This window comes from Manis pentadactyla, chromosome 3 (assembly GCF_030020395.1).
Source record: "Manis pentadactyla isolate mManPen7 chromosome 3, mManPen7.hap1, whole genome shotgun sequence".
NCBI lineage: Eukaryota > Metazoa > Chordata > Mammalia > Pholidota > Manidae > Manis > Manis pentadactyla.
This window is the reverse complement of record NC_080021.1, coordinates 201,501,372-201,523,093: the sequence shown is the minus strand read 5'-3', so window position 1 is coordinate 201,523,093 and position 21,722 is coordinate 201,501,372. Positions and strand designations below refer to the sequence as shown.

At 46.8% G+C, this 21,722-nt stretch overlaps 1 protein-coding gene across 3 annotated transcripts; it reads left to right on the top strand.

Moving 5' to 3' along the window:
- Positions 1–4,836: 4,836 nt before the first annotated feature.
- LOC130683029 (uncharacterized) lies at positions 4,837–21,384 on the top strand. 3 transcript variants are annotated; one of them, XM_057498937.1, is made up of 4 exons: positions 4,837–4,883; positions 8,783–8,903; positions 20,085–20,276; positions 20,596–21,384. In XM_057498937.1, the coding sequence occupies exons 2-4, from the start codon at positions 8,882–8,884 to the stop codon at positions 21,261–21,263; spliced, it is 882 nt and encodes a 293-aa protein (XP_057354920.1). In that variant the 5' UTR covers positions 4,837–4,883; positions 8,783–8,881; the 3' UTR covers positions 21,264–21,384. The 3 variants fall into 3 exon arrangements, with proteins under 3 accessions (XP_057354920.1, XP_057354919.1, XP_057354918.1); XM_057498936.1 differs by lacking the exon at positions 4,837–4,883 and adding an exon at positions 4,957–5,250; XM_057498935.1 differs by lacking the exon at positions 4,837–4,883 and adding an exon at positions 5,259–5,393.
- The last annotated feature ends 338 nt before the right edge of the window (positions 21,385–21,722 follow it).

Below are 21,722 nucleotides of genomic sequence, written 5' to 3'. Positions count from 1 at the left end.
GCAGGAAGGTCAAACTTTGGAGAAGATCTGACCAATCTTTGGTGTTAGACACTGATCTCCAAGGCAGATCAAGCATCACTCCCGTCTAAAGAGAACAAGATTTCTTGGTTTACCAGGCGACCCATCTCATTTATTACCAGATTCTTGGCCTCAGTGTAAGGTCGTGTTCAGATGTGCCAACCTCACAACAAAACTGAGTCTACCCCAAGGAAGCACCTATTTCCAAGCCACGTGAAGACTATCTAAGTGCCCTGCTCAGACTCTGCAGTCCTTGGACAACTCTCCAACATTCCGAATGGAAAGAGACTCCCTATCATCTGCCATCACTCCTAAGGCTGGAAGACCCCCGGCTTCAGGGAGTCTTTACTCATTACCAGACCCACAGATCTTCCTGCCCCTTGGGCTTGGCGTTCCTGAGAATCAAGCATGGAGGAAAGGCAGGGATGGAGAAAAACTGTTTTAACACTGAGAGGTTCTGACATCAGTTTGTGAAATGAGGAATTCTGCACCAAACTGAGAAAGTAACCAAGTATGGCATGTGCAGTGGTCTTGGATCCAAAGTCAGAGATTGGGCCAAGAGATTCTGGGTCTTTGTCAGCCCTTATCCTGATTAGTTTGTGGGGCCATTGCCCCAAGCTGTTTGAGGTCAGGTGTCTCATTGTCATCTTTGCCTTCTGGCTTTTTAAATTTCTCCAACTAGGGTAAGTAAAGTTGATTTATTAAGGGCCCTTTAATGTGGGGGGGGGGACCATGGGATCACTCAGCCTTCTAATAGTGCTGCATTAAGACTTTTGTTTTGACCCATAAATGACCCATTTGTTCATCCCACTAAAAATTTTTTTTATTGAGGTGAAATTCACATAGCATATAATTAAAGTATATCATTCAGTGGTATTTAGCTTATTCACAATGTTGTAAAACTACCAGCTCTCTCTAGTTTCAAAACATTATTACCCCATAAAAACACTGTGTACCCATTAAATAATCACTGTCTATTTCCCTATCCCCCAGTAACCTCTAATCTGTTTTCTATCTCTATGTAGTTGCTTAGCTGTATATATCATCTAAAAGAAATCATACAGTATGTGATCTCCTGTATGTCTGGCTTCTTTCACTTAGTGGAGTGTTTTGAGATTCTTTCATGTTGTAGCATGTATCAGTACTTCATTACTTTTTATGGTAGAATAATATTATATTGAAGGATATAAACAGTTTATTTGGCCATTCACCCGCTGATGGGCATTTGGGTTGTTTCCACCTTTCTGGCCATTTTGAATAATGCTGCTATAAACATTTGTATGCAAGCTTCTGTGTGCATACATGCTTTCATTTCCCGTGGCTATACACTAAGGAATGACATTGCTGAGTGGTACAGTAATTCTATGTTTAACCTTTTGAGGAAGAGTGAAACTGTTTCCACAGTGACTGTACCATTTTACATGCCCACCAGCAATGTTTTCCCATTTCTTAAGGACTGTTTAAAGATTTCCATCCTGCTGGGATAATTCCCTCAGTCCTCTCCTTTGTCTTCTGTCATTCTCTTATGAATTACTCTAATTTCCTTAGCTAGCTGTTGTTTCAGCATAACTGTTCTCTTTGGGAGCAGCCCTCATACTAGTAGCTGTAGCTTAAATCAATTAAAGTCCATGCTTGGCCTCCCATCAGAATCTGCCCAATATTATTTATTTTTATTTAGCTATTATAGATAACAACAACCAAATGACTGTATTTTTATCTTGTATCTTGTTATTTTGCATTTCCTTATGTATCCAGTGCCAAGGGCTTGCTTGGGAGTTGTATCTATTATTTCTAAATTCCATTGGTAACTTTTATCTCCAGTAAGTGATCATATGCAGCTATAATTCCATACCATAGGTGAGCCGTTGAACATCCAGGAAGCAAAAGTTTATCAACTGACCCCCCCCAATCCTTCCTTTATCCAAATCATGCTTTAGCTACATATCACTGAGTCAGCGTTGTTCTAGTGAATCCCACTCAATATACCTACTGTGATTTGGTGGGTCTCCAAGACCACCTTCATGTTGTTACTCATTAGAAAGACTCACAGAACTCAGAAAAACAGTTTGGTTTATTACAGTGACAGGATAAAGACTAAAATCAGAGGTGCACAGGGCGTAGTCCAGGAGAGTTCCAGGTACAGGCTTCCAGTTGTTCTTGGTACTTATCCCAGTATGAATGCATTACAATATGCATGAAGTACTGCCAACTAGGGAAACTCACCCAAGCCTTGATGTCCATGGTTTTTATTGGAGATCAGTCATGTAAACATGGCTGATCACCAGCGTGCTGACCTCTGTCTCCAGCCCCTCTCTCTAGGAGTCAAGCTGATACCACATGGCCCACGGCCTCCACCATAATTCACATTGTTAGGAGAGACTACCTGGCATGGCCCAAGGCCCCAGGTAAACACATCAAACAAGACATTCCAAGGGCTTGGAGGTTATTTATTAGGAGCTGGGGGCATAGGCCAAACCTTTCTTTGGTAATGTTAAGCTTTTACTGCACAGAGTGATTCACTGGCCCCTCATACCCCACCTCCAACTCTACATCACCACCACTAGCAGTCAATTCCAATCCAACACCGTCCCCTGGAGGTCAACTCCTGACAACCCCTCCTGGCTGGCCTCTTCTCCCTCAGACATGCCAGGCATTGAATGCTGAAGCTGGTCTTTTTCAATCTCACCAGTGAAAGGCAGCATCTCTTCTAAGCTCAGTTTTCACATCGGGAAGGAGTTGGTGGAGATGGCTTTATATCATCTCCATGGTCATGTGTCCTGGAAAAAAATACAGTGCAAAGACACCAGTGCTCCTCAACTATAATCAATATGCGTTCCAAGAATCACTAATCATGGAAAGTCCAAAGTAAAATTACATTCTGAGTATACATAAGGCTCAAGGGACATGTCCCCAAGCTCAAAGAATGTGTTTACTAAAATCCAGTTCAGCCACATTTTCATGAACATACAAGTTTCTTCTTTAGGGAAAAAGTGTTAGCAATAAATTTAAGAATTCAGGGGTCAAAGAGACCCATGAAGTGGGTCCAGTCCTCATACTAGTAGCTGTAGCTTAGGTCCGGTCAAGTCTAAACAGTGCCCTGCTCCTCAACAATGATGGAGGGACTTTGGAAGACTGTGGCTGGGAAACTACCATATGGTAGATGAGATCTGAGTGGCTTAGGGATGTCATTAAACAAGCAATGCCCACACCACCAAGCATGTGGACTGCCAAGATTCTGGGAAACCTTGCTTTAAAGAGCAGCTTCCTGGACAGAGTCCCAGCCCGAGGCCCAGGCCTGTCTTTATTGCACAGTCCCTAGCCTCAGACAGCTTGGCTCCTGGTGTCTCTGAATCTCATCCCCAGAGCAGGGCCAATGGGGATGTGCAGCTTCCCTGAAGCTGGTTGCCAACAGGAAAGCTGGAGAAATGAGCCAGTATCAGTGGGAGGACACTAAGCTTTAGACTGCAAGAAAGAGCCAGGAAAAGAATGTATCCCCAGCTGCTCTCAATGCAGAAGAGCAAACCAGAGGATAGAAAGGACTGGACACCCAAGTCAGAAGGAAGAGCCACCTTGCCAAGGCCAGTAAGATCCTGTGAGCGAGACTCCACTAACCCTGCCATATGGCACTCAGGTTCATTGCAAATGAACATGAGTGAAAAGGTAATGAGCCCTTTTGAGTGGCTTCAGTCCTAGAAAAAAAAAAAAGGTAAGGGGCAGGAAGATTCACTGCAAAAACCTGAGTTAGTAGCAGCTAAATACAGGCCTAGATGAAGACAGAGCGGACATTATGGGCTCTGGGGAATCCTGAAGCTCAGGGACACAGGTTGGCCTTGGGGCTGATCCCGGGAAAGAAAGAGGGATATAGGCAGATGGTTCCAGCATTCAAGGGAAGTCAGAATGAGGAGCTGCTCCAGCTCCAGGAAGAGCTGTTAGGTTGGAATTCCTGTGTCCACAAGGCTGCCTCCTGTCCAAATCAAAGGAGAGAATAGGTGCAGCATTATGCAGCTGTCAGGCAGGCTCCGAGGGCCAGAGTAGTCCTAGCTGGTAAAACAGGTGCATCGGAAACCATAAGAGATGCCACCACAAAACTCTAGACTAATGATCAACCTGTCTGGTTCAGTCCTCTGCCTTGCCCCAGAGAGTTTCTGCACCAAGCCAAGATGCTCAGGATTGGACCAAGGAAATCAGGTCACTTTCTCAACTGGGCCAAGCTTTGTTCTGGGGAAAATGTAGCGATGGGGAAGAATTGTCCATCAAGCCAGGTGGAAATTCACCCTCCATTTCCTGCACATAGGAGAAGCTCCAGAAACCATGTCTGCATACACTTCAACAAAATTTATCAGCCTTGATACTGGCATCCTTTGAAGAGAAGGTCTCTTTCCCATCAGCACGGGTTTGTACTGTTTCCTTATGTATGTTTTCCTTCTAATAGCTGAGTGCTGTCTTCTGTCTGTGCTCTGTTCAGGGCATAGATTTAGGGCAGCCTGGGCTGTGGACTTAGAGAACAGAAGAGACCAACTTCAGCTATTTCTGAGGCCTGCTTTGGCTTCTCAAAAGTGATGGGGGAGGGGCACAGAGGAGAGAAAGAGTGGTAGACACCCACACACGTCTAGGATGCTTCACTGCACCTGCGCAGAAGTACATTTACTTAAAATTTCATTTGTTTCTTAACCATTGATATAAGATCCCATGGAAACATGAAATTCAGCAGTTTTTTTTCATGAGAAGTATAAGACTCCACCCAGAGACATAGATAAACCAGACTTTTCCTGCTCCCTCAGCACCTTTCACTTCAGCTTGTGAAGGGGTGTGTGTGACGAGACTTCAAAGGGCCGACACAACTGGACACCCCCATCGGCTTTCAGGTTGGGTAAGGGACAAGTAGCTTCTGATCTCAGACAATTTGGAGGTGGGAGTTGGGGTGGCTGGGCCTGAGTTCACAGTGACAGGAGGAAGACAGACTTGTTGGGAGGCACAGCGGCCAGCTGCCCGAGAAGCCCTGGCCACCCTGCTGGAACATTTAACATAAACATTTTGCATAAACGTGTTCAAAGGCACGTTCCAGGAGGGAATAGGCATGGCTGGAGCCAAGTGTTCCCAAGGAATCAGTTGAGACCCGGGCCTCGACAATTCCAGGAAACGGCCGCGAGAGGGCGTACCGCCACCGCTAAACCGCGAGCGCGGAGGGTTCGCGGGCCGGATCCGACCCCGGACTAACTGGCACCGCACTGGGTAAGGGAAACGCCAGGTGTGCTGGCTCTGGGCGGCGCTGCGCCTTCTCGGGGGGAGCAGCCCAGTTTGGTTCGCTGCAGGTCCGGCTGCGCGCCAGGACCGCCGCCCCCGGGTTTCGCGACCCCCTGGGGGCTGCGGAAATTGTGAGTAAAAAGCTGCCTTTCCCCCTCCGCTTCCAACGCTGCCCAGGGCCAGCTCGGCCGGCTGAGATCTCCCCAGTTTTCTGGAATTCTGAGCACAGAGGTTTCCATTGTCTGGACTTTTCCCATCGTTTTACTACTGACGTTCTCCTATAATATTTCAGCAAGATTTATTTTATAAAAATATCCATTTATTGAGGCGTTTGGAGGCTAGAAATCATAACTTGCAACATATTTCCATATTCAGCGTTGTTCTGAGGGGAAATCCCAACATAAATTAAGAGAAAGGGAAAACATACCTACGATCAGGGCAAAATATGCGAATATTTGGAACTTCCAGTTGAGTGAGTAGAGGACACGCAAAGAACCCTGTGACATGATCGCTTTTCTGGTGGAATTAAGGGATTTTACAACCTTGTGTCCATCAGCTGGGATTGTTATTTACATATAGCTGGCTACTAGCATTTTTGTCAGTAGCTTTTTGCAAATCATAAGCTAGATCATATTCAGTGTTTCCTTGGTTTCAATAACGTCAACAGAACTTTCTTCTGTTGTTAACATGTCAGTCTTGTTGCATACATGCCTGACTTGACACATCAGTTTCAGTTCATGATAGACTCGCAAATTTTCTACTGTTTTTATCTGATTTTAAAGCTTTCTAGAAAGCTTCATCAGCTAAAATATCAGAATGGATCTTTTTTAAAAGCTTCTTCTTTGGAAAATATGATGAAACATGGAAATTCCATGATCAAAATCCGTTTAAAATCTCACAGTCCTTGAATATTTTTTATTGTTCTATTGAACATTGAATCCAAATTCAAGTTCTATTGAAATTGAAGTTGTATTACATGTAAGTTATTGCTGCTAAAGGGCACATGGAAACAAAGGCAAAGATAGTTTGGAATAGGTGAACAAGTTGTAACACATCAACTCTCTATTAGAATGTTTTTTACAAAACCAGTCCTTTGAAAGTGCTCAGCTATAAGGTAAAATAGTTTTGTAAAATCTGCATCTTGTCTTTGATGTAGAATGACCAACTTTTTAGAGAGCCAACCCAGACACAGCTATACCAGCCAAAACTCCATAATGACCTAATTCATAATAAATAAGTATACATGCATGTTATAACTAACATAAAATATGATAAATCGGTGTTTACATGCAAGTGTATATTACTCTATATTATATGTAGTCATTTGGCATCAGTTTAAAGTTTGTGTTTGAGGCAATACCTCATGGAACTCACTCTAATCCCTGCCCTGGAAACAGCTATAGTTGTAGTGTTGGGATTTGCTTGGCTTCGTGAACATCATGTCTGAAAATCAGCTAACATGCCGTTTCCCAGGGCTCACTGTACTTAACTTCTGTTTTTACAGTTTGTCTTTGTTTTCCCTCGTGCCTTAAAAATATCACTGACTGTGGTCTGTAATCAGGTGTAGATGAGGAGGGATGATTTCCATCACTGAGTCATATTTCACAGGGTAGCTGTGTTCTACCGGGAAACATGCGGAGACGCTGGTCCCTGAAGAGTCTCCCGCGCGCTGTGCGACATGCCCCCTTCTGCGCCGCGCCCGCGCCCGGAGTTAGCAGGGACGGTCGCTCCTGCCCCGCGCGGCGGCAGGGTCCACCCCAGAGGTTCCGTCTGGGAGGTGCCGGAGCTGAGGGCTCCCGCAGCCCTCGTCACAGCTTCTCTCTCCTTGAACCTGGGCTGTGGAGGGGTGGCTACTCGCGCTGCATTAATACCAGTGGCAGCTATCATGACTGGGTTCAAATCAGACAAGTAATTTGCAAACTTCTCGAATCCTTCAAAATTTTCTCCAGATTTTCCCAAGCCTTTCAAAGTTTTCTCTAACCGCACGATTTCCTGTGTGACAGTCAGATTAGCCTTTCTTAGAAGATGAATGAGAAAACTGTGGCCATATAATTTTGCAGGGGCCACAGATTTCTTTAAAAACTGGACCTCCCTTCCTCCTTCCCTCCCACCCATCTTCCCTCCCTTCCTTTCTTCCCCCGGGAGACAGGGCTCCGCAGGGGGGTGGCAGAAGGAGGGTGGGCCCCACCGCAGGGGTGGCTGATGGGAGCAGCCCGTGTGGCCGTGCTGGGGCGGGGGACAGAGGGAGGCCTGGAGAACAGCGGCGCCTGGTGGTGATGTGGTGGGGGGAGGTGGGGGTACAAGGGGAGAAGCTGAGTAGGAGGCTGGCTGTTTGAAGGGATGTACTAGGTCTGTACTGTCCTGAGGCTTCTCACCAATGCACAGAGGAGACACATCATGGAAAGGCAGCGGGCATGAGTTGGTGTGGGTGTGGTGCTTTATACACGTACGCACAGACAGACTTGCCTACTTCTTGCGCTGACAGGACCTGGGAGTAGAAACAGAGGAGCAATGAGCACCCTGTGTGCGGATTGTGGTTTCAGTAACCAGTCTACACTAAGGAGAACCACTTCCCCACGGAGAACTGTCGTGCTACAGGGCTGTGCTGGGGAAGGTGCATGGTGGACGTGCAGCGTCTGCTGTAGCAGTAAGAGCTCAAAGCATGCTGGGAGCTGGCCACAGGATGGGGACCCTTTTCCAAGGAGCTTCAGTGGCCGAATTTGAGCATCAGAATAAATAATGATGGTAACAGATTATAAAAAACGGCAATTGATGAACCCACAGTGATCTATCTACCTACCCGTCCGTGTAAATGGATAGAAGGCCTTTTCTTACTAATGAATGTAGAAGAAATGATGCAATTAGCACTAGGACAATTATGTCAAATCTGAGTAATAACTCACTCAGGACTAGCTGCCCTGCCCCTGGCCTCTGCACTTGGGCTGAAGAGCACATCAGGCTGCCCCAGGGGTCCTTTACTCTACCAGTTTCATGGGGACTCCGGGACAGCCCTTGGGTGACTTGCTTCCCCAAGCCTCTTCCCTCAGCAGTGTGTCCACCACCCTTTCATGGGCTGACCAGACATGGATGTGCAGGTGTGAGAAGCTCCACTGGGGTGGAGGGCAAGTTGGTTTCTGCAGGCTGAGTGGTGATCCAGGGCGAGCCTGGGACTACGGCTGCTTGTGCAAAAGGCAGGGCTGCCTGTGGAGCAGCAGCAGTGGGTGTCCTCGAAGATACCCGGGGCTCTAGTACACAGTAGATCACGGGGCTTCTCCATCCTGAGGGTCGGTTGTTTGCACGGAGGACAAAACCCTGCACAACACCATAAAGAACGGCAGGAAGAGGGCACAAGTCCGAAGGGGGACTTACAGCCTGAAAACTTTCCAGCCGACATTGTCCTTATGTGCAAAGAGGTGACCCACTGCACTTGGCAGGGATGGAGCCCTGCGCTCCCCCGTGTCCTTGTCATTCACCAGCCAGTGACTTTGCCTTTCCTTCACTCTCTGCCTCATTTCCCAAGGTGCTCTGTGGCTTCCAGGGGAACATTGTCACCGGTGACGGCTGGGGACCCTCATGACCTGTGTTAATGCCATCAAGCCAGCCAGCGTGAAGAGTGTGCATGGCGGACATGCTTCCTCCAGGTAGCGCTGAGCCTGAGGCCTCATCGTCAAGTTTACAGTTAAACCAGACAGAGCAGGTCATTACTCAGCCCCTGGTCTGATTCTGGGACCTGCGCCAATCAGCCCAGAACCCTCCATAGCCACCACCTACCCAACCAATGCTCACGCAGCACTGCATCCAGGTGGCGTGTGGCACTGTTCCTTTCTGGGGCAGGGCTGGCAGGGAGATGTGCCCCTAGCTTTGTGTAAGGCCCCACTCAGTGGCTGGGGAGCACCTGCACTTCCTGTGAGTGGGTGGGGCCTGGCTAAGCTCTAAATGACATGTGCTCTTCCCTCTCAGTTTTGCTAATCAGACCCTTTCCTGCTTTCCTTTCTCAACACCCTCTGGTCAGGAAGAGGAAGAGGAAGAGGAGGTGCCAATATGGAAAGTGAGGGGGTGCCTGAGGCAGTGGAGGTGGAGGCCAGAGTGAGTGATGACCCCATGGGTGCAAGATGACAAAGTTAAGCAGCTCCCCACACAGTGTCTGCTTCCGTGGCTGCCCTGCCACACGTCTCAGGGCAGAGGTCTTGCTGTAACTGCTCCAGACAGTGACCCTCAAAGGCGGCTCGTGCAGGTGTCAGCAAGAGACAGGAGGTTCCCCATGCACCCAGGAGGGTAATGGGACAGGCAAACCTGAAAGGGCCCCCGGGCCCCAGGCCCCCACGTCCCTGACTTCACGACAGCCCTTTATCGCTCATCCAAGGCTTGTCCAGCTCCTTAGTGACGGTTTGCTGTTCACGTCAATGCAAGGCTGGCCGTGGGACTCCATGAACTAGCTGGGAAGAGGGACGCAGACCTTCTCTGGAGAGAATGCAGGTCCTGTGCCACTGTCGGGCCTCCCGGACACGCCAAGCTGGGAAGATCCCAGGTCACAGCGGTGAAGCAGGAGTGGGTGACTTTCAGGGAGCTTTGGGGTCTGTGGCATTTGGGAATGAGCCCTTGTCCCACTGCGAGTACCTGTTCCCAGAGTCAGGAACTCCTCTGTCCCCAGAATTCCCAGCTGCCTCCTCTCTTCCTGTGCTGGTTGGGACAGAGGGAGGGGAAAGGAAACAGAACCAGTGGCTTTCTTGGCCTGGGCCTGGGCTCCTTCGCCTCGTTGATGTGTCTTTTCCAAATGTTGGTAAATATGGGTGCCCCTGAATTCAGCAATGAGACAGAAAGAAGATCCAAGTCCACCAAAAAATAAAAGACAGAACCCAATCCCCAGGGCTCACTAAAATGCAGATCAACCCAGCTCCTTTCCTTCTTTCTCTGAAGCCTGCTGCCACCTCAGGAACTGGACAGAGAGAATGTGTGGCTCGGTCTAGGGTGCCAGGCCAACATCACAGAGCTATGGGACAATCATAAAGGGTTCTTGATTGCAGGAGAAGAGATTAAAAGGGGCCTGGGACCCAAAGGTCACTGCCACCATTCAGCCTAGCAGAATCCACCACCCCTCTGGTCTCTACCTCCTTCCACCCTTCTGTGCAGCTTCCTGTTTTACACACACACACACGCCCCTAGAGCAGTCTCTCCTTACTTTACCTATAAGCCTGATACTAGATGGTTCCTCTTTCCTCCCCATGATACAGATTTGGACACCAGCTCAACGTATGGAGGTCTGAATTTTTTCCATGATTTTCTTTTCTAATTCACAGCAGTATTTTTTAAAAATTCTTTGGAGAGTATAATGTACTGACAAAAAGCATAAATATCTTAAAGTCATAGTGTAATGGATTTTCACACTCTGACTACACTGTGAAGCTACCACCTCTGTAGAAAAAGTTTTTTCCAAGGACCCAGAGGCCTCTTTAGCATCCCCTCCTTCCCTAGGTATTAGGACCACTTCTCCCTTTCTGTTCCCAGCAGCACTGGTTATTTCTGCCAGGCACAACTCTGTGCCTCTCCTGGGCTTGTCAATCCCACAGTCCCTCTGCAGCAGCTGTGGGGATCATTCTCATATTACAGAAGAGGAACTAGAGAACACAGGGGCTGTGTTGCTGGCTAAGGTCTTGATGCTAACAAAAGGCAGGGCTGGGGTCCAGCTAGGACCTCCCCACTGGTGTCAACTTATTCAGCTACTAAGCTGTGCGGCAAAACATGCCATGGCATCTGGAAAACAGGCCAGGTTGATGCAGGCACAGGTGGAGAAGAGGCACTGACTTCCACATTGCACCCTGCGGGTTTTCACACTCACTCTCTGCACGATCTCCTCTCCTCTGGCTCAGGAGCCGTGGGAGGTGTGAGGCTCAGAGTAAGGAAGGGACTTGCCCGGCAGCCACAGCTGCTACATGGCGGTCAGACTGGGGACCCAGGGCAGATTAGCGGAGAGCAGGGAACCAAGGCCAGGCGGGTTACATGACTCAAGTCCCCTCCCTCCCACGGGCCCAGATCCACACAGGGTTGGGGTTCCCTTCTGAATCTCTCACTTCTGTTACACTCCTTCCCCCAAAATTTGAAAAGATACCATTAATATATTTATTTTTAATTACATTACTATATACATTTTATACTATGGTTGTAAGGTATTGTCCATATTATAAAATACACAAAAATTTAAAAATACATAGGTAATAAAAATCTTAAGAATTATATTTGTTTTTAAAATTATTGCAGGGATATAATCATTCACACTCACAAAATATAAGATAAAAAACAGAATCACAGATTCTAAGTAACAGTTAACAAAGGCGCAGAACATGTAAGAACTCCATAAACCTCAGCAACCACAGAACACTCTCATTAATGTGACTCCTCGAATCTAATTCATAAGAAGAGATTCTGATTGATTTGTGCTGGTTTCATTGGCCATAGGCAGCCGCCGTCTGGCTTGCGGGTCCCACTGAGGGGCTGCAAGCTGTTTACATGGAGCAGCTGTGCAATGCAGTCTTCCCCACGCCATCCCTTCTGCCCATTCACACTGTTTCCAAGATAAACAATCCAGTTACCCCACCTCCAACTACACTGTCCCCAGTTGGAGACAACAAATATGTCCAGGACATGCTTCCACTGCACACCTTGGGCCACTGTTCCCAGAATGCGCCAACCAGGCAAAGCCAGGCCCAGGTGGTGGGAAAGCAACCTTGCAGGTGCTCACCAGAACAATCCCCAGCCCAAGGGAGAGGGAAGGACCTGCCTGAGTCCAGCACAGGAACTTCAGGGCAAAGGGGCCAGCTTTTAGGGCTAGGTGTTTGGAGAGGTGGGGATGTGAGCCCCAGGACCAAGTGGCAAACCAAGCATCCAGTTCCCACAACAGGCAGCATCTGGCCCCTAAAGCTGCCATGATGGGAAGCTGAAGGGGTGGACCTGGGGTTGTACTTGGGTCATTTTGGAGAAGGAGGCAGCAATATTCCACGTGTGTCTTAGAACCTGCCTTCTTTCTGATGAAGAGACATGGGATGGTGATAATCCCAAATGTGCTCTGGACAAGGCCTCCTGCGGGTGACGAGAGACACTCCGGCAGGGGGCTTGGGATCATGAGGACAGTCAGTCTCAGAGAATAAACCAATGCGCCTGGAATGTTAAAGCAACATTTGGAAAGAGCCTGGGATTTAGATGAACTTACCCAGGCTCTGAATTAATCAAGCCAAGACCAGTCCTACTGCTCGGACTTTCCTAGTAAGTGAGATTACAAATCTTCCTTTTTGATGGAACTATTTATGCATGGCTTTCTGATGTGTTAGAGATGATGGCCTGGGACTCATAGGTATGATTCTACCCTCTTTCTTAGAATTTTTCCCATAGTCCTTTATAGAGTTGTGTCCTTATCAGAGAGGAAGGGAGAAGCTTTTAGACAGCACAGCCTGGCAGGATTTTCATGAGCCTATGGCAGTACTTGTTTGATGGACAACGGAAATAAGATGAAGAAGTTGAGAAGAACACATTCAAAACTTGATTATGTTATAGACAGCAGAGGTCTGCACACTATGGTGTTTGGGCTGAATGTCTGTCACTGCCTATTTTGTAAAAAACATTTATTCAGAGCATAGCCACACTCTTTCGATCCATACAGTCTATGGTGGCACTTCTGCCACAATGGCAGAATTGAGTAATGGCCATGGAGAATGCATGTCCAACAAACTCAAAAGTATTTTGTCCTTTACACCAACACTTTGCTAACCCCAGCATAGTATGTACTGATTACACACACAAACAAACATAACTGTTGAAACAAGCAGAAAAAAGTCCACTAGAAACAAACAACAAAATATTACACTTTGTCAACATGCAGCACAGAACTGACTGCCTCTGCGTATTGCCATGCAGGAAAAATGCTCAGAAATTAGCAGCTAAAGAGTCATAGGGACCAAGAAAGCTGAATACCTACAACTTGCCTAAGAGCATCAATTCACCCCTCCCACTTTGGGTGTGGTCATAGCCCTCCAGATAGTGGTGATGGGACCCTGTAGAGGACCCTGGGGCCTTATAAAAAGCCATATCTTCTGCCCGCCTGGTCATTGCCTGGTCCTCTCTTCAGGCCTCTAGACCTACGTCTCAGGTGAGAAACATGGATGAAATGGAAGGGTCTACAAGTGGCAGGCAGCCCGACCAGGAGCACCCAGAAAGACAGGGTCGCCCCCACAGGGATTATGAAAGGATTTATTCCATGGCAAACCTGTCCTTTGTAAAAAAGGGAGATCAGGAGAGGTGTAGCCAAGATGGCGGAGTGAGTAGGACAGTGGGAATCTCCTCCCAAAAACATATCTGTTTTTGAAAATACAACAAATACAACTATACCTAAAACAGAGACCAGAAGACACAGGACAACAGCCAGACCACATCCACATCCGCGAGAACCCAGCGCCTGGTGAAAGGGGTAAGATACAAGCCCCGGCCCAGCGGGACCCGAGCGCCCCACACCCCAGCTCCCGGCGAGAGGAGAGGAGTCGGAGCGGAAGGAAGAGGAAGCCCAGGACTGCTGAACACCCAGCCCCAGCCATCCGCACCGGACCGCAGACACACAGTGCGTGCGTGGGGTGCCAGAAACTAGGGAAACAGGACAGTAAGACCTGTGAGCGGGTCCCCGCAGCCGGTGCCCCTGGGACAAAGAAAAGCGAGTGCTTTTTGAAAGTCTTAAAGGGACAGGGACCCCACAGCTGGACGGAAGCGTCCCGGGTCACAGCCCAGCAGCTGGAAACCCAAGGAACTCCAGGCTCACTAACCCCTGGGCAACAGCTCTGAGACCCCTCACGGCGGTAAACAGCCAAACAGCCCCCCGTCCATTACCCCTCCAGGGCCCCGCCACAGCAGAGCAGCAGCCTGAGGCTGGCCACGCCCACTGCAAGGGAGCTTCCTCCATACCGGCCGGGCAAGATACAGAGACCCAGTCTACATGCAATTGCCCAACACAAGCCACGAGGGGTCGCAGTTGTCCGAGTAAAGAAAGGCCAGGAGCCAAGTGGAAAGAGTCTTGGCTCTCCCAGCTGACAGACGAGTCAATAGCTCACCACTGCATCTATTAACATAAAAGGCAAAAAAAATTTGATCCAGACAAGACTAACCCAGACAGCTTCGACATCTTCTACATCTTCCCCTGAGAAGGAACCTGGGGAGATAGATTTAACCAATCTTCCTGAAAAAGAATTCAAAACAAAAGTCATAACCATGCTGATGGACCTGCAGAGATATAAGCAAGAACTAAGGAGGGAGAATACAGAAATAAAACAATCTCTGGAAGGACTTCAAAGCAGAATGGACGAGATGCAAGAGACCATTAATGGACTAGAAAACAGAGAACAGGAAGGCAGAGAAGCTGATGCAGAGAGATAAAAGGATCTCCAGGAATGAAAGAATATTAAGAGAACTGTGTGACCAATTGAAACAGAATAATATCTGCATTATAGGGGTACCAGAAAAGAAGAGAGAGAAAAAGGGATAGAAAGTGTCTTTGAAGAAATAATTGCTGAAAAACTTCCCCAAACTAGGGGAGGAAATGGCCTCTCAGACCACAGAGGCACACAGAACTCCCATGACAAGGAATCCAAGGAGGGCAACACCAAGACACATAATAATTAAAATGGCAAAGATTAAAGAAAAGGACAGAGTATTAAAGGCAGCCAGAGAGAAAAAAAAGGTCACCTACAAATGAAAACCCATCAGGCTATCATCAGACTTCTCAACAGAAACCTTACAGGCCAGAAGAGAATGGCATGATATATTTAATGCAATGAAACAGAAGGGCCTTGAACCAAGGATACTGTATCCAGCACGATTATCATTTAAATATGAAGGAGGGATTAAACAATTCCCAGACAAGCAAAAGTTGAGGGAATTTGCCTCCCACAAACCACCTCTACAGGGCATCTTACAGGGACTGCTCTAGATGGGAGCACTGCTAAAAAGAGCACAGAACAAAACACCCAACATATGAAGAAGGGAGGAGGAGGAATAAGAAGGGAGAGAAATAAAGAATCATCAGACCGTGTTTATAATAGCTCAATAAGCGAGTTAAGTTAGACAGTAAGATAGTAAAGAAGCTAACCCTGAACCTTTGGTAACCACAAACTTAAAGCCTGCAATGGCAATAAGTACATATCTTTCAATAATCACCCTAAATGTAAATGGACTGAATGCAGCAATCAAAAGACACAGAGTAATAGAATGGATAAAAAAGCAAGACCCATCTATATGCTGCTTACAAGAGACTCACCTCAAACCCAAAGACATGCACAGACTAAAAGTCAAGGGATGGAAAAAGATATTTCATGCAAACAACAGAGAGAAAAAACCAGGTGCTGCAATACTAGATCAGAGAAAATAGATTTCAAAACAAAGAAGGTAACAAGAGATACAGAAGGACATTACATAATGATAAAGGGCTCAGTCCAACAAGAGGATATAACCATTATAAATATACATGCACCCAATACAGGAGCACCAACATATGTGAAACAAATACTAACAGAATTAAAGGAGGAAATAGAATGCAATGCATTCATTTTGGGAGACTTCAACACACCACTCACTCCAAAGGACAGATCCACCAGACAGAAAATAAGTAAGGACACAGAGGCACTGAACAACACACTAGAACAGATGGGCCTAATAGACATCTATAGAACTCTGCATCCAAAAGTAGCAGAATACACATTCTTCTCAAGTGCACATGGAACATTCTCCAGAATAGACCACCTACTAGGCCACAAAAAGAGCCTCAGAAAATTCCAAAAGATTGAAATCCTACCAACTAACTTTTCAGACCACAAAGGCATAAAACAAGAAATAAACTGTACAAAGAAAGCAAAAAGGCTCACAAACACATGGAGGCTTAACAACACGCTCCTAAATAATCAATGGACCGATGACCAAATTAAAATGGAGATCCAGTAATATATGGAAACAAATGACAACAACACAAAGCCCAAACTACTGTGGGACACAGCAAAAGCAGTCTTAAGAGGAAAGTATATAGCAATCCAAGCATATTTAAAGAAGGAAGAACAAGCCCAAATGAATGGTCTAATGTCACAGTTATCGAAATTGGAAAAAGAAGAGCAAATGAGGCCTAAGGTCAGCAGAAAGAGGGACATAATAAAGATCAGAGAAGAAATAAATAAAATTGAGAAGAATAAAACAATAGCAAAAATCAATGAAACCAAGAGCTGGTTCTTCGAGAAAATAAACAAAATAGATAAGCCTCTAGCCAGACTTATTAAGAGGAAAAGAGAGTCAACACAAATCAACAGAATCAGAAACGAGAAAGGAAAAATCACGACGGACCCCACAGAAATACAAATAATTATTAGAGAATATTATGAAAGCCTATATGCTAACAAGCTGGGAAACCTAGGAGAAATGGACAACTTCCTAGAAAAATACAACCTTCCAAGACTGACCCAGAAAGAAACAGAAAATCAAAACAGACCAATTACCAGCAATGAAATTGAAGCAGTAATCAAAAAACTACCAAAGAACAAAACCCCCGGGTCAGATGGATTTACCTCAGAATTTTATCAGACATACAGAGAAGACATAATACCCATTCTCCTTAAAGTTTTCCAAAAAATAGAAGAGGAGGGAATATGCCCAAACTCATTCTATGAAGCCAACATCACCCTAATACCAAAACCAGGCAAAGACCCCACCAAAAAAGAAAACTACAGACCAATATCCCTGATGAACGTAGATGCAAAAATACTCAACAAAATATTAGCAAACCGAATTCAAAAATACATCAAAAGGATCATACACCATGACCAAGTGGGATTCATCCCAGGGATGCAAGGATGGTACAACATTCGAAAGTCCATCAACATCATCCACCACATCAACAAAAAGAAAGACAAAAACCACATGATCATCTCCATAGATGCTGAAAAAGCATTTGACAAAATTCAACATCCATTCAAAATTTAACATCCAAAAAGCTCAACAAAATGGGTATAGAGGACAAGTACCTCAACATAATAAAGGCCATATAAGATAAACCCACAGCCAACATCATACTGAACAGCTAGAAGCTGAAAACTTTTCCTCTGCGCTTGGGAACAGGACAGGGATGCCCCCTCTCCCCACTGTTATTCAACATAGTGCTGGAAGTCCTAGCCATGGCAATTAGACAAAGCAAAGAAATACAAGGAATCCAGATTGGTAAAGAAGAAGTTAAACTGTCACTATTTGCAGATGACATGATATTGTACATAAGAAACCCTAAAGACTCCACTCTGAAACCACTAGAACTAATATCGGGATTCAGCAAAGTTGCAGGATACAAAATTAACAGACAGAAATCTGTGGCTTTCCTATACACTAACAATGAACTAATAGAAAGAGAAATCAGGAAGACAATTCCATTCATAATAGCATCAAAAAGAATAAAATACCTAGGAATAAACCTAACCAGGAAGTGAAAGACCTATACCCTGAAAACTATAAGACACTCTTAAGAGAAATTAAAGAGGTCACTAACAAATGGAAACTCACCCCATGCTCCTGCTAGGAAGAATTAATATTGTCAAAATGGCCATCCTGCCCAAAACAATATACAGATTCTAAGCAATCCCTATCAAATTACCAACAGCATTCTTCAATGAACTGGAACAAATAGTTCAAAAATTCATATGGAAACACCAAAGACCCCAAATAGCTAAAGCAATCCTGAGAAGGAAGAATAAAGTGGGGGGGATCTCACTCCCCAACTTCAAGCTCTACTACAAAGCCACAGTAATCAAGACAATTTGGTACTGGCACAAGAACAGAGCCACAGACCAATGGAACAGAATATAGACTCCAGACATTAACCCAAACATATATTGGATAAAGGGGCCATGGACATACAATGGGGAAATGACAGCCTCTTCAACAACTGGTGCTGGCAAAACTGGACAGCTACATGTAAGAGAATGAAACTGGATCACTGTCTAACCCCATACACAAAAGTAAATTCGAAATGGATCAAAGACTTGAACATAAGTCATGAAACCATAAAACTCTTAGAAAAAAACATAGGCAAAAATCTCTTAGACATAAACATGAGTGACCTCTTCTTGAACATATCTCCCTGGGCAAGGGAAACAAAAGCAAAAATGAACAAGTGGGACTATATCAAGCTGAAAAGCTTCTGTACAGCAAAGGACACCATCAATAGAACAAAAAGGTATCCTACAGTATGGGAGAATATATTAATAAATGACAGATCCGATAAAGGGTTGACATCCAAAATATATAAAGAGCTCACACACCTCAACAAACAAAAAGCAAATAATCCAATTAAAAAATGGGCAGAGGAGCTGAACAGACAGTTCTCTAAAGAAGAAATTTAGATGGCCAACAGACACATGAAAAGATGCTCCACATCGCTTGTCATCAGAGAAATGCAAATTAAAACCACAATGAGATATCATCTCACACCAGTAAGGATGGCTACCATCTAAAAGACAAACAACAACAAATGTTGGTGAGGTTGTGGAGAAAGGGGAACCCTCCTACACTGCTGGTGGGAATGTAAATTAGTTCAACCATTGTGGAAAGCAGTATGGAGTTTCCTCAAAATGCTCAAAATAGACTTACCATTTGACCCAGGAATTCCACTTCTAGGAATTTACCCTAAGAATGCAGCACTCCAGTTTGAAAAAGACAGATGCACCCCTATGTTTATTGTTGCACTATTTACAATAGCTAAGATATGGAAGCAACCTAAATGTCCATCAGTAGATGAATGGATAAAGATGTGGTACATATACACAATGGAATATTACTCAGCTATAAGAAAAAACCAGATCCTACCATTTGCAACAACATGGATGGAGCTAGAGGGTATTATGCTCAGTGAAATAAGCCAGGCAGAGAAAGACAAGTACCAAATGATTTCACTCATATGTGGAGTATAAGAACAAAGGAAAACTGAAGGAACAAAACAGCAGCAGAATCACAGAACCCAAGAATGGACTAACAGTTACCAGAGGGAAAGGGACTGGGAAGGATGGGTGGGAAGGGAGGGATAAGGGTGGGAAAAAAGAAAGGGGGCATTCGGTTAACATGTATAGTGTGGGGGTCATGGGGAGGGCTGTGCAACACAGAGAAGACAAGTAGTGATTTTACAGCATCTTACTACGTTGATGGACAGTGACTGTGAAGGGGTATGTGGGGAGGGACTTGGTGAAGGGGGAAGCCTAGTAAACATAATGTCCTTCATGTAATTGTAGATTAATGATACCAAAATAAATAAATAAAATAAAATAAAGAAGGGAGATCGGCATCACTATGAAAGCCAGAGAAAGAAGGGAATGGAGGAGACAGGAGAAGCCTTACATGGCAGAGGAGGTAGGAGTTTAGATTTTCTTTTTCGTGGAGACTGATTTGGAGTGATGGTTGGGACGGTTTGGGCAAAACAGCAGGTCCCAGAAATTTTGCACTTCACACCTGCTGAGCGTGGTGAGGGAAACCCAAGGTGAAGGCCAGATGCCTGGGGCCCTGTGCTCGGGCAGCTGAGCCATCCTCTGGGTCTGGACTTGAGGGGGGGGTTGCTGGAGATGCCAGGTAACTCAGGCCCATCAGGAGTGACAGGCAAGACCAGGCCCTGGGGAGCTGCCCATGGAGGCTGTGGGCAGCTGAAGGAACTGGTCTTTGGGGGTGAGCTTATTAGGGAGCTGGGGTCTGATTTGGAACCTTCTCTAATCCACTGTCCCCCAGATTCCAGTGATAGCTCAGGGACCGCTCATTAACGTCCTTTTCTCCATCCACAGTGATCACTGGGAAGAGCCAGGTGGCCAGTGGCTCCTGTCATAAGAGAGGGGAAAGCCCCGATGGCTGCCCCTGCAGACGCCACACAGATAATGGAGAAGGGGATGAGAAGGTGAGGTCACGACCATCACCGGCCCAAGGGACAGGAGATGACAAGCCTGGCTCCACCAGGGCAGGACATCACGGTGAAGCAGGTAGGTTTCCGGGCTGGGCTTTTGCAGAGGCGGCGTTATGGGCGCGGGTCCAGAGTGGCAAACCCAGCGCCTAGGGAGGAGATGGGCACCGACCCTGGTGAGACGCTCCTAACCCCTAAAGGGCTGAGACGAAGGCGGGCAGGACTTGGCACCAGTTTCCCCAGATCCTGGAGGGGGCCACCAGAGTCAGGCGGTGGGGAGAGGAGGGGGGTGGGCTGGGGGAGAGGCTGGAAGGGGCAGGGGCGGTGATGACCTTGGCAAAGAATCCCCAAAGGCTGTGCGCACTCCCCGGAACACCTCCCATTCTCTCTCCTGGCAGGTTCTGCCCAGAGTCCCTGGCGACGCGAGGAGAGCAGAACCCCGCCCAGATCATCAGTGACGACCACCGATTGGGGATGTTGCCAGGACCGCCGGGAGGCCAGGCCCATATGCCCAAAACTCTGCCGCCACCTGTCGCCAGAAGCCCGCGCGACCATTGCAGGCATCACGTCCAGGCTCTTCAACCACATGAACGCGCTGGAGGTGGCCCTGCGCGAGCTGCGATCTCCGGGGGGCGCCTACCTGCCGGTACCCGCCCGCGGCACAGAGCCGACGGCCTCGCAGCGCGCCTGGCTCACCTGGCAGCTGACGCACGCGGGGGCCGCCCTGCAATGGGCGGTCGCCGCGCTGGACACCCAGCTGTGCGCGCAGCGCTGGCCCGCAGCGCCCCCTGCCGGCGGCCCCGCGACTTTGGCGGGCGCGCACCCCGGGAACGCCGTCTGGTTTCTCTGGGTCCAGTCCGTTCTGCACTGTAGCCAATCCCCACTGCGCGGCCAACTCCTGGGCAAGAGCTGGGGCGGCACCGTGCACGCCAGGGCGACCAGCTGCCCGCCGTGCCTAGACAGAAGGCCACCCGTCCGGGACACAGTTTCAGGCACGGACCAGAGCTCTGCTCTTCCCGGATCCAGCTCAGGGAAAAGCGTCCACGTTTCCAGAAGAAGCCTATGAAGATGAGGATTCAGGGTAAAGCACTTAATTTCTTCTGGTGGCTCAGATTATCGGAAGGACGTAATGAGCCTTTTCACCCCTCCATGTTTTCCTGTTTTACTTGAAAAAATAAAACGCCACATATATACCCGTATGTTTTTATATATCTGTCTTGGTAGGTAGATACATGTATACACCTGTCGTGGCCTCCGCTGCAAAGAACAATGTTTTTTCCCCGAGTTTCCAGTGATTGGGTTTCTTGAAAGTGAATGATTGGAAACCCACCTTTAACAAGTCTTTAAGGGGAATGAGCAATCTGGATTGCATGAGACTTTGTAGGGTTTTTTTGGTGTTGAAATTAAAAATCACATGTTTCCTTACTTGTGGATCACTATATTCTACAAGTTCTAAAATCATTAATATTTCAAACCTTTGTGATTGTGATTATATAAATATGCTTGCAAGTGTTGTATTAGTCTC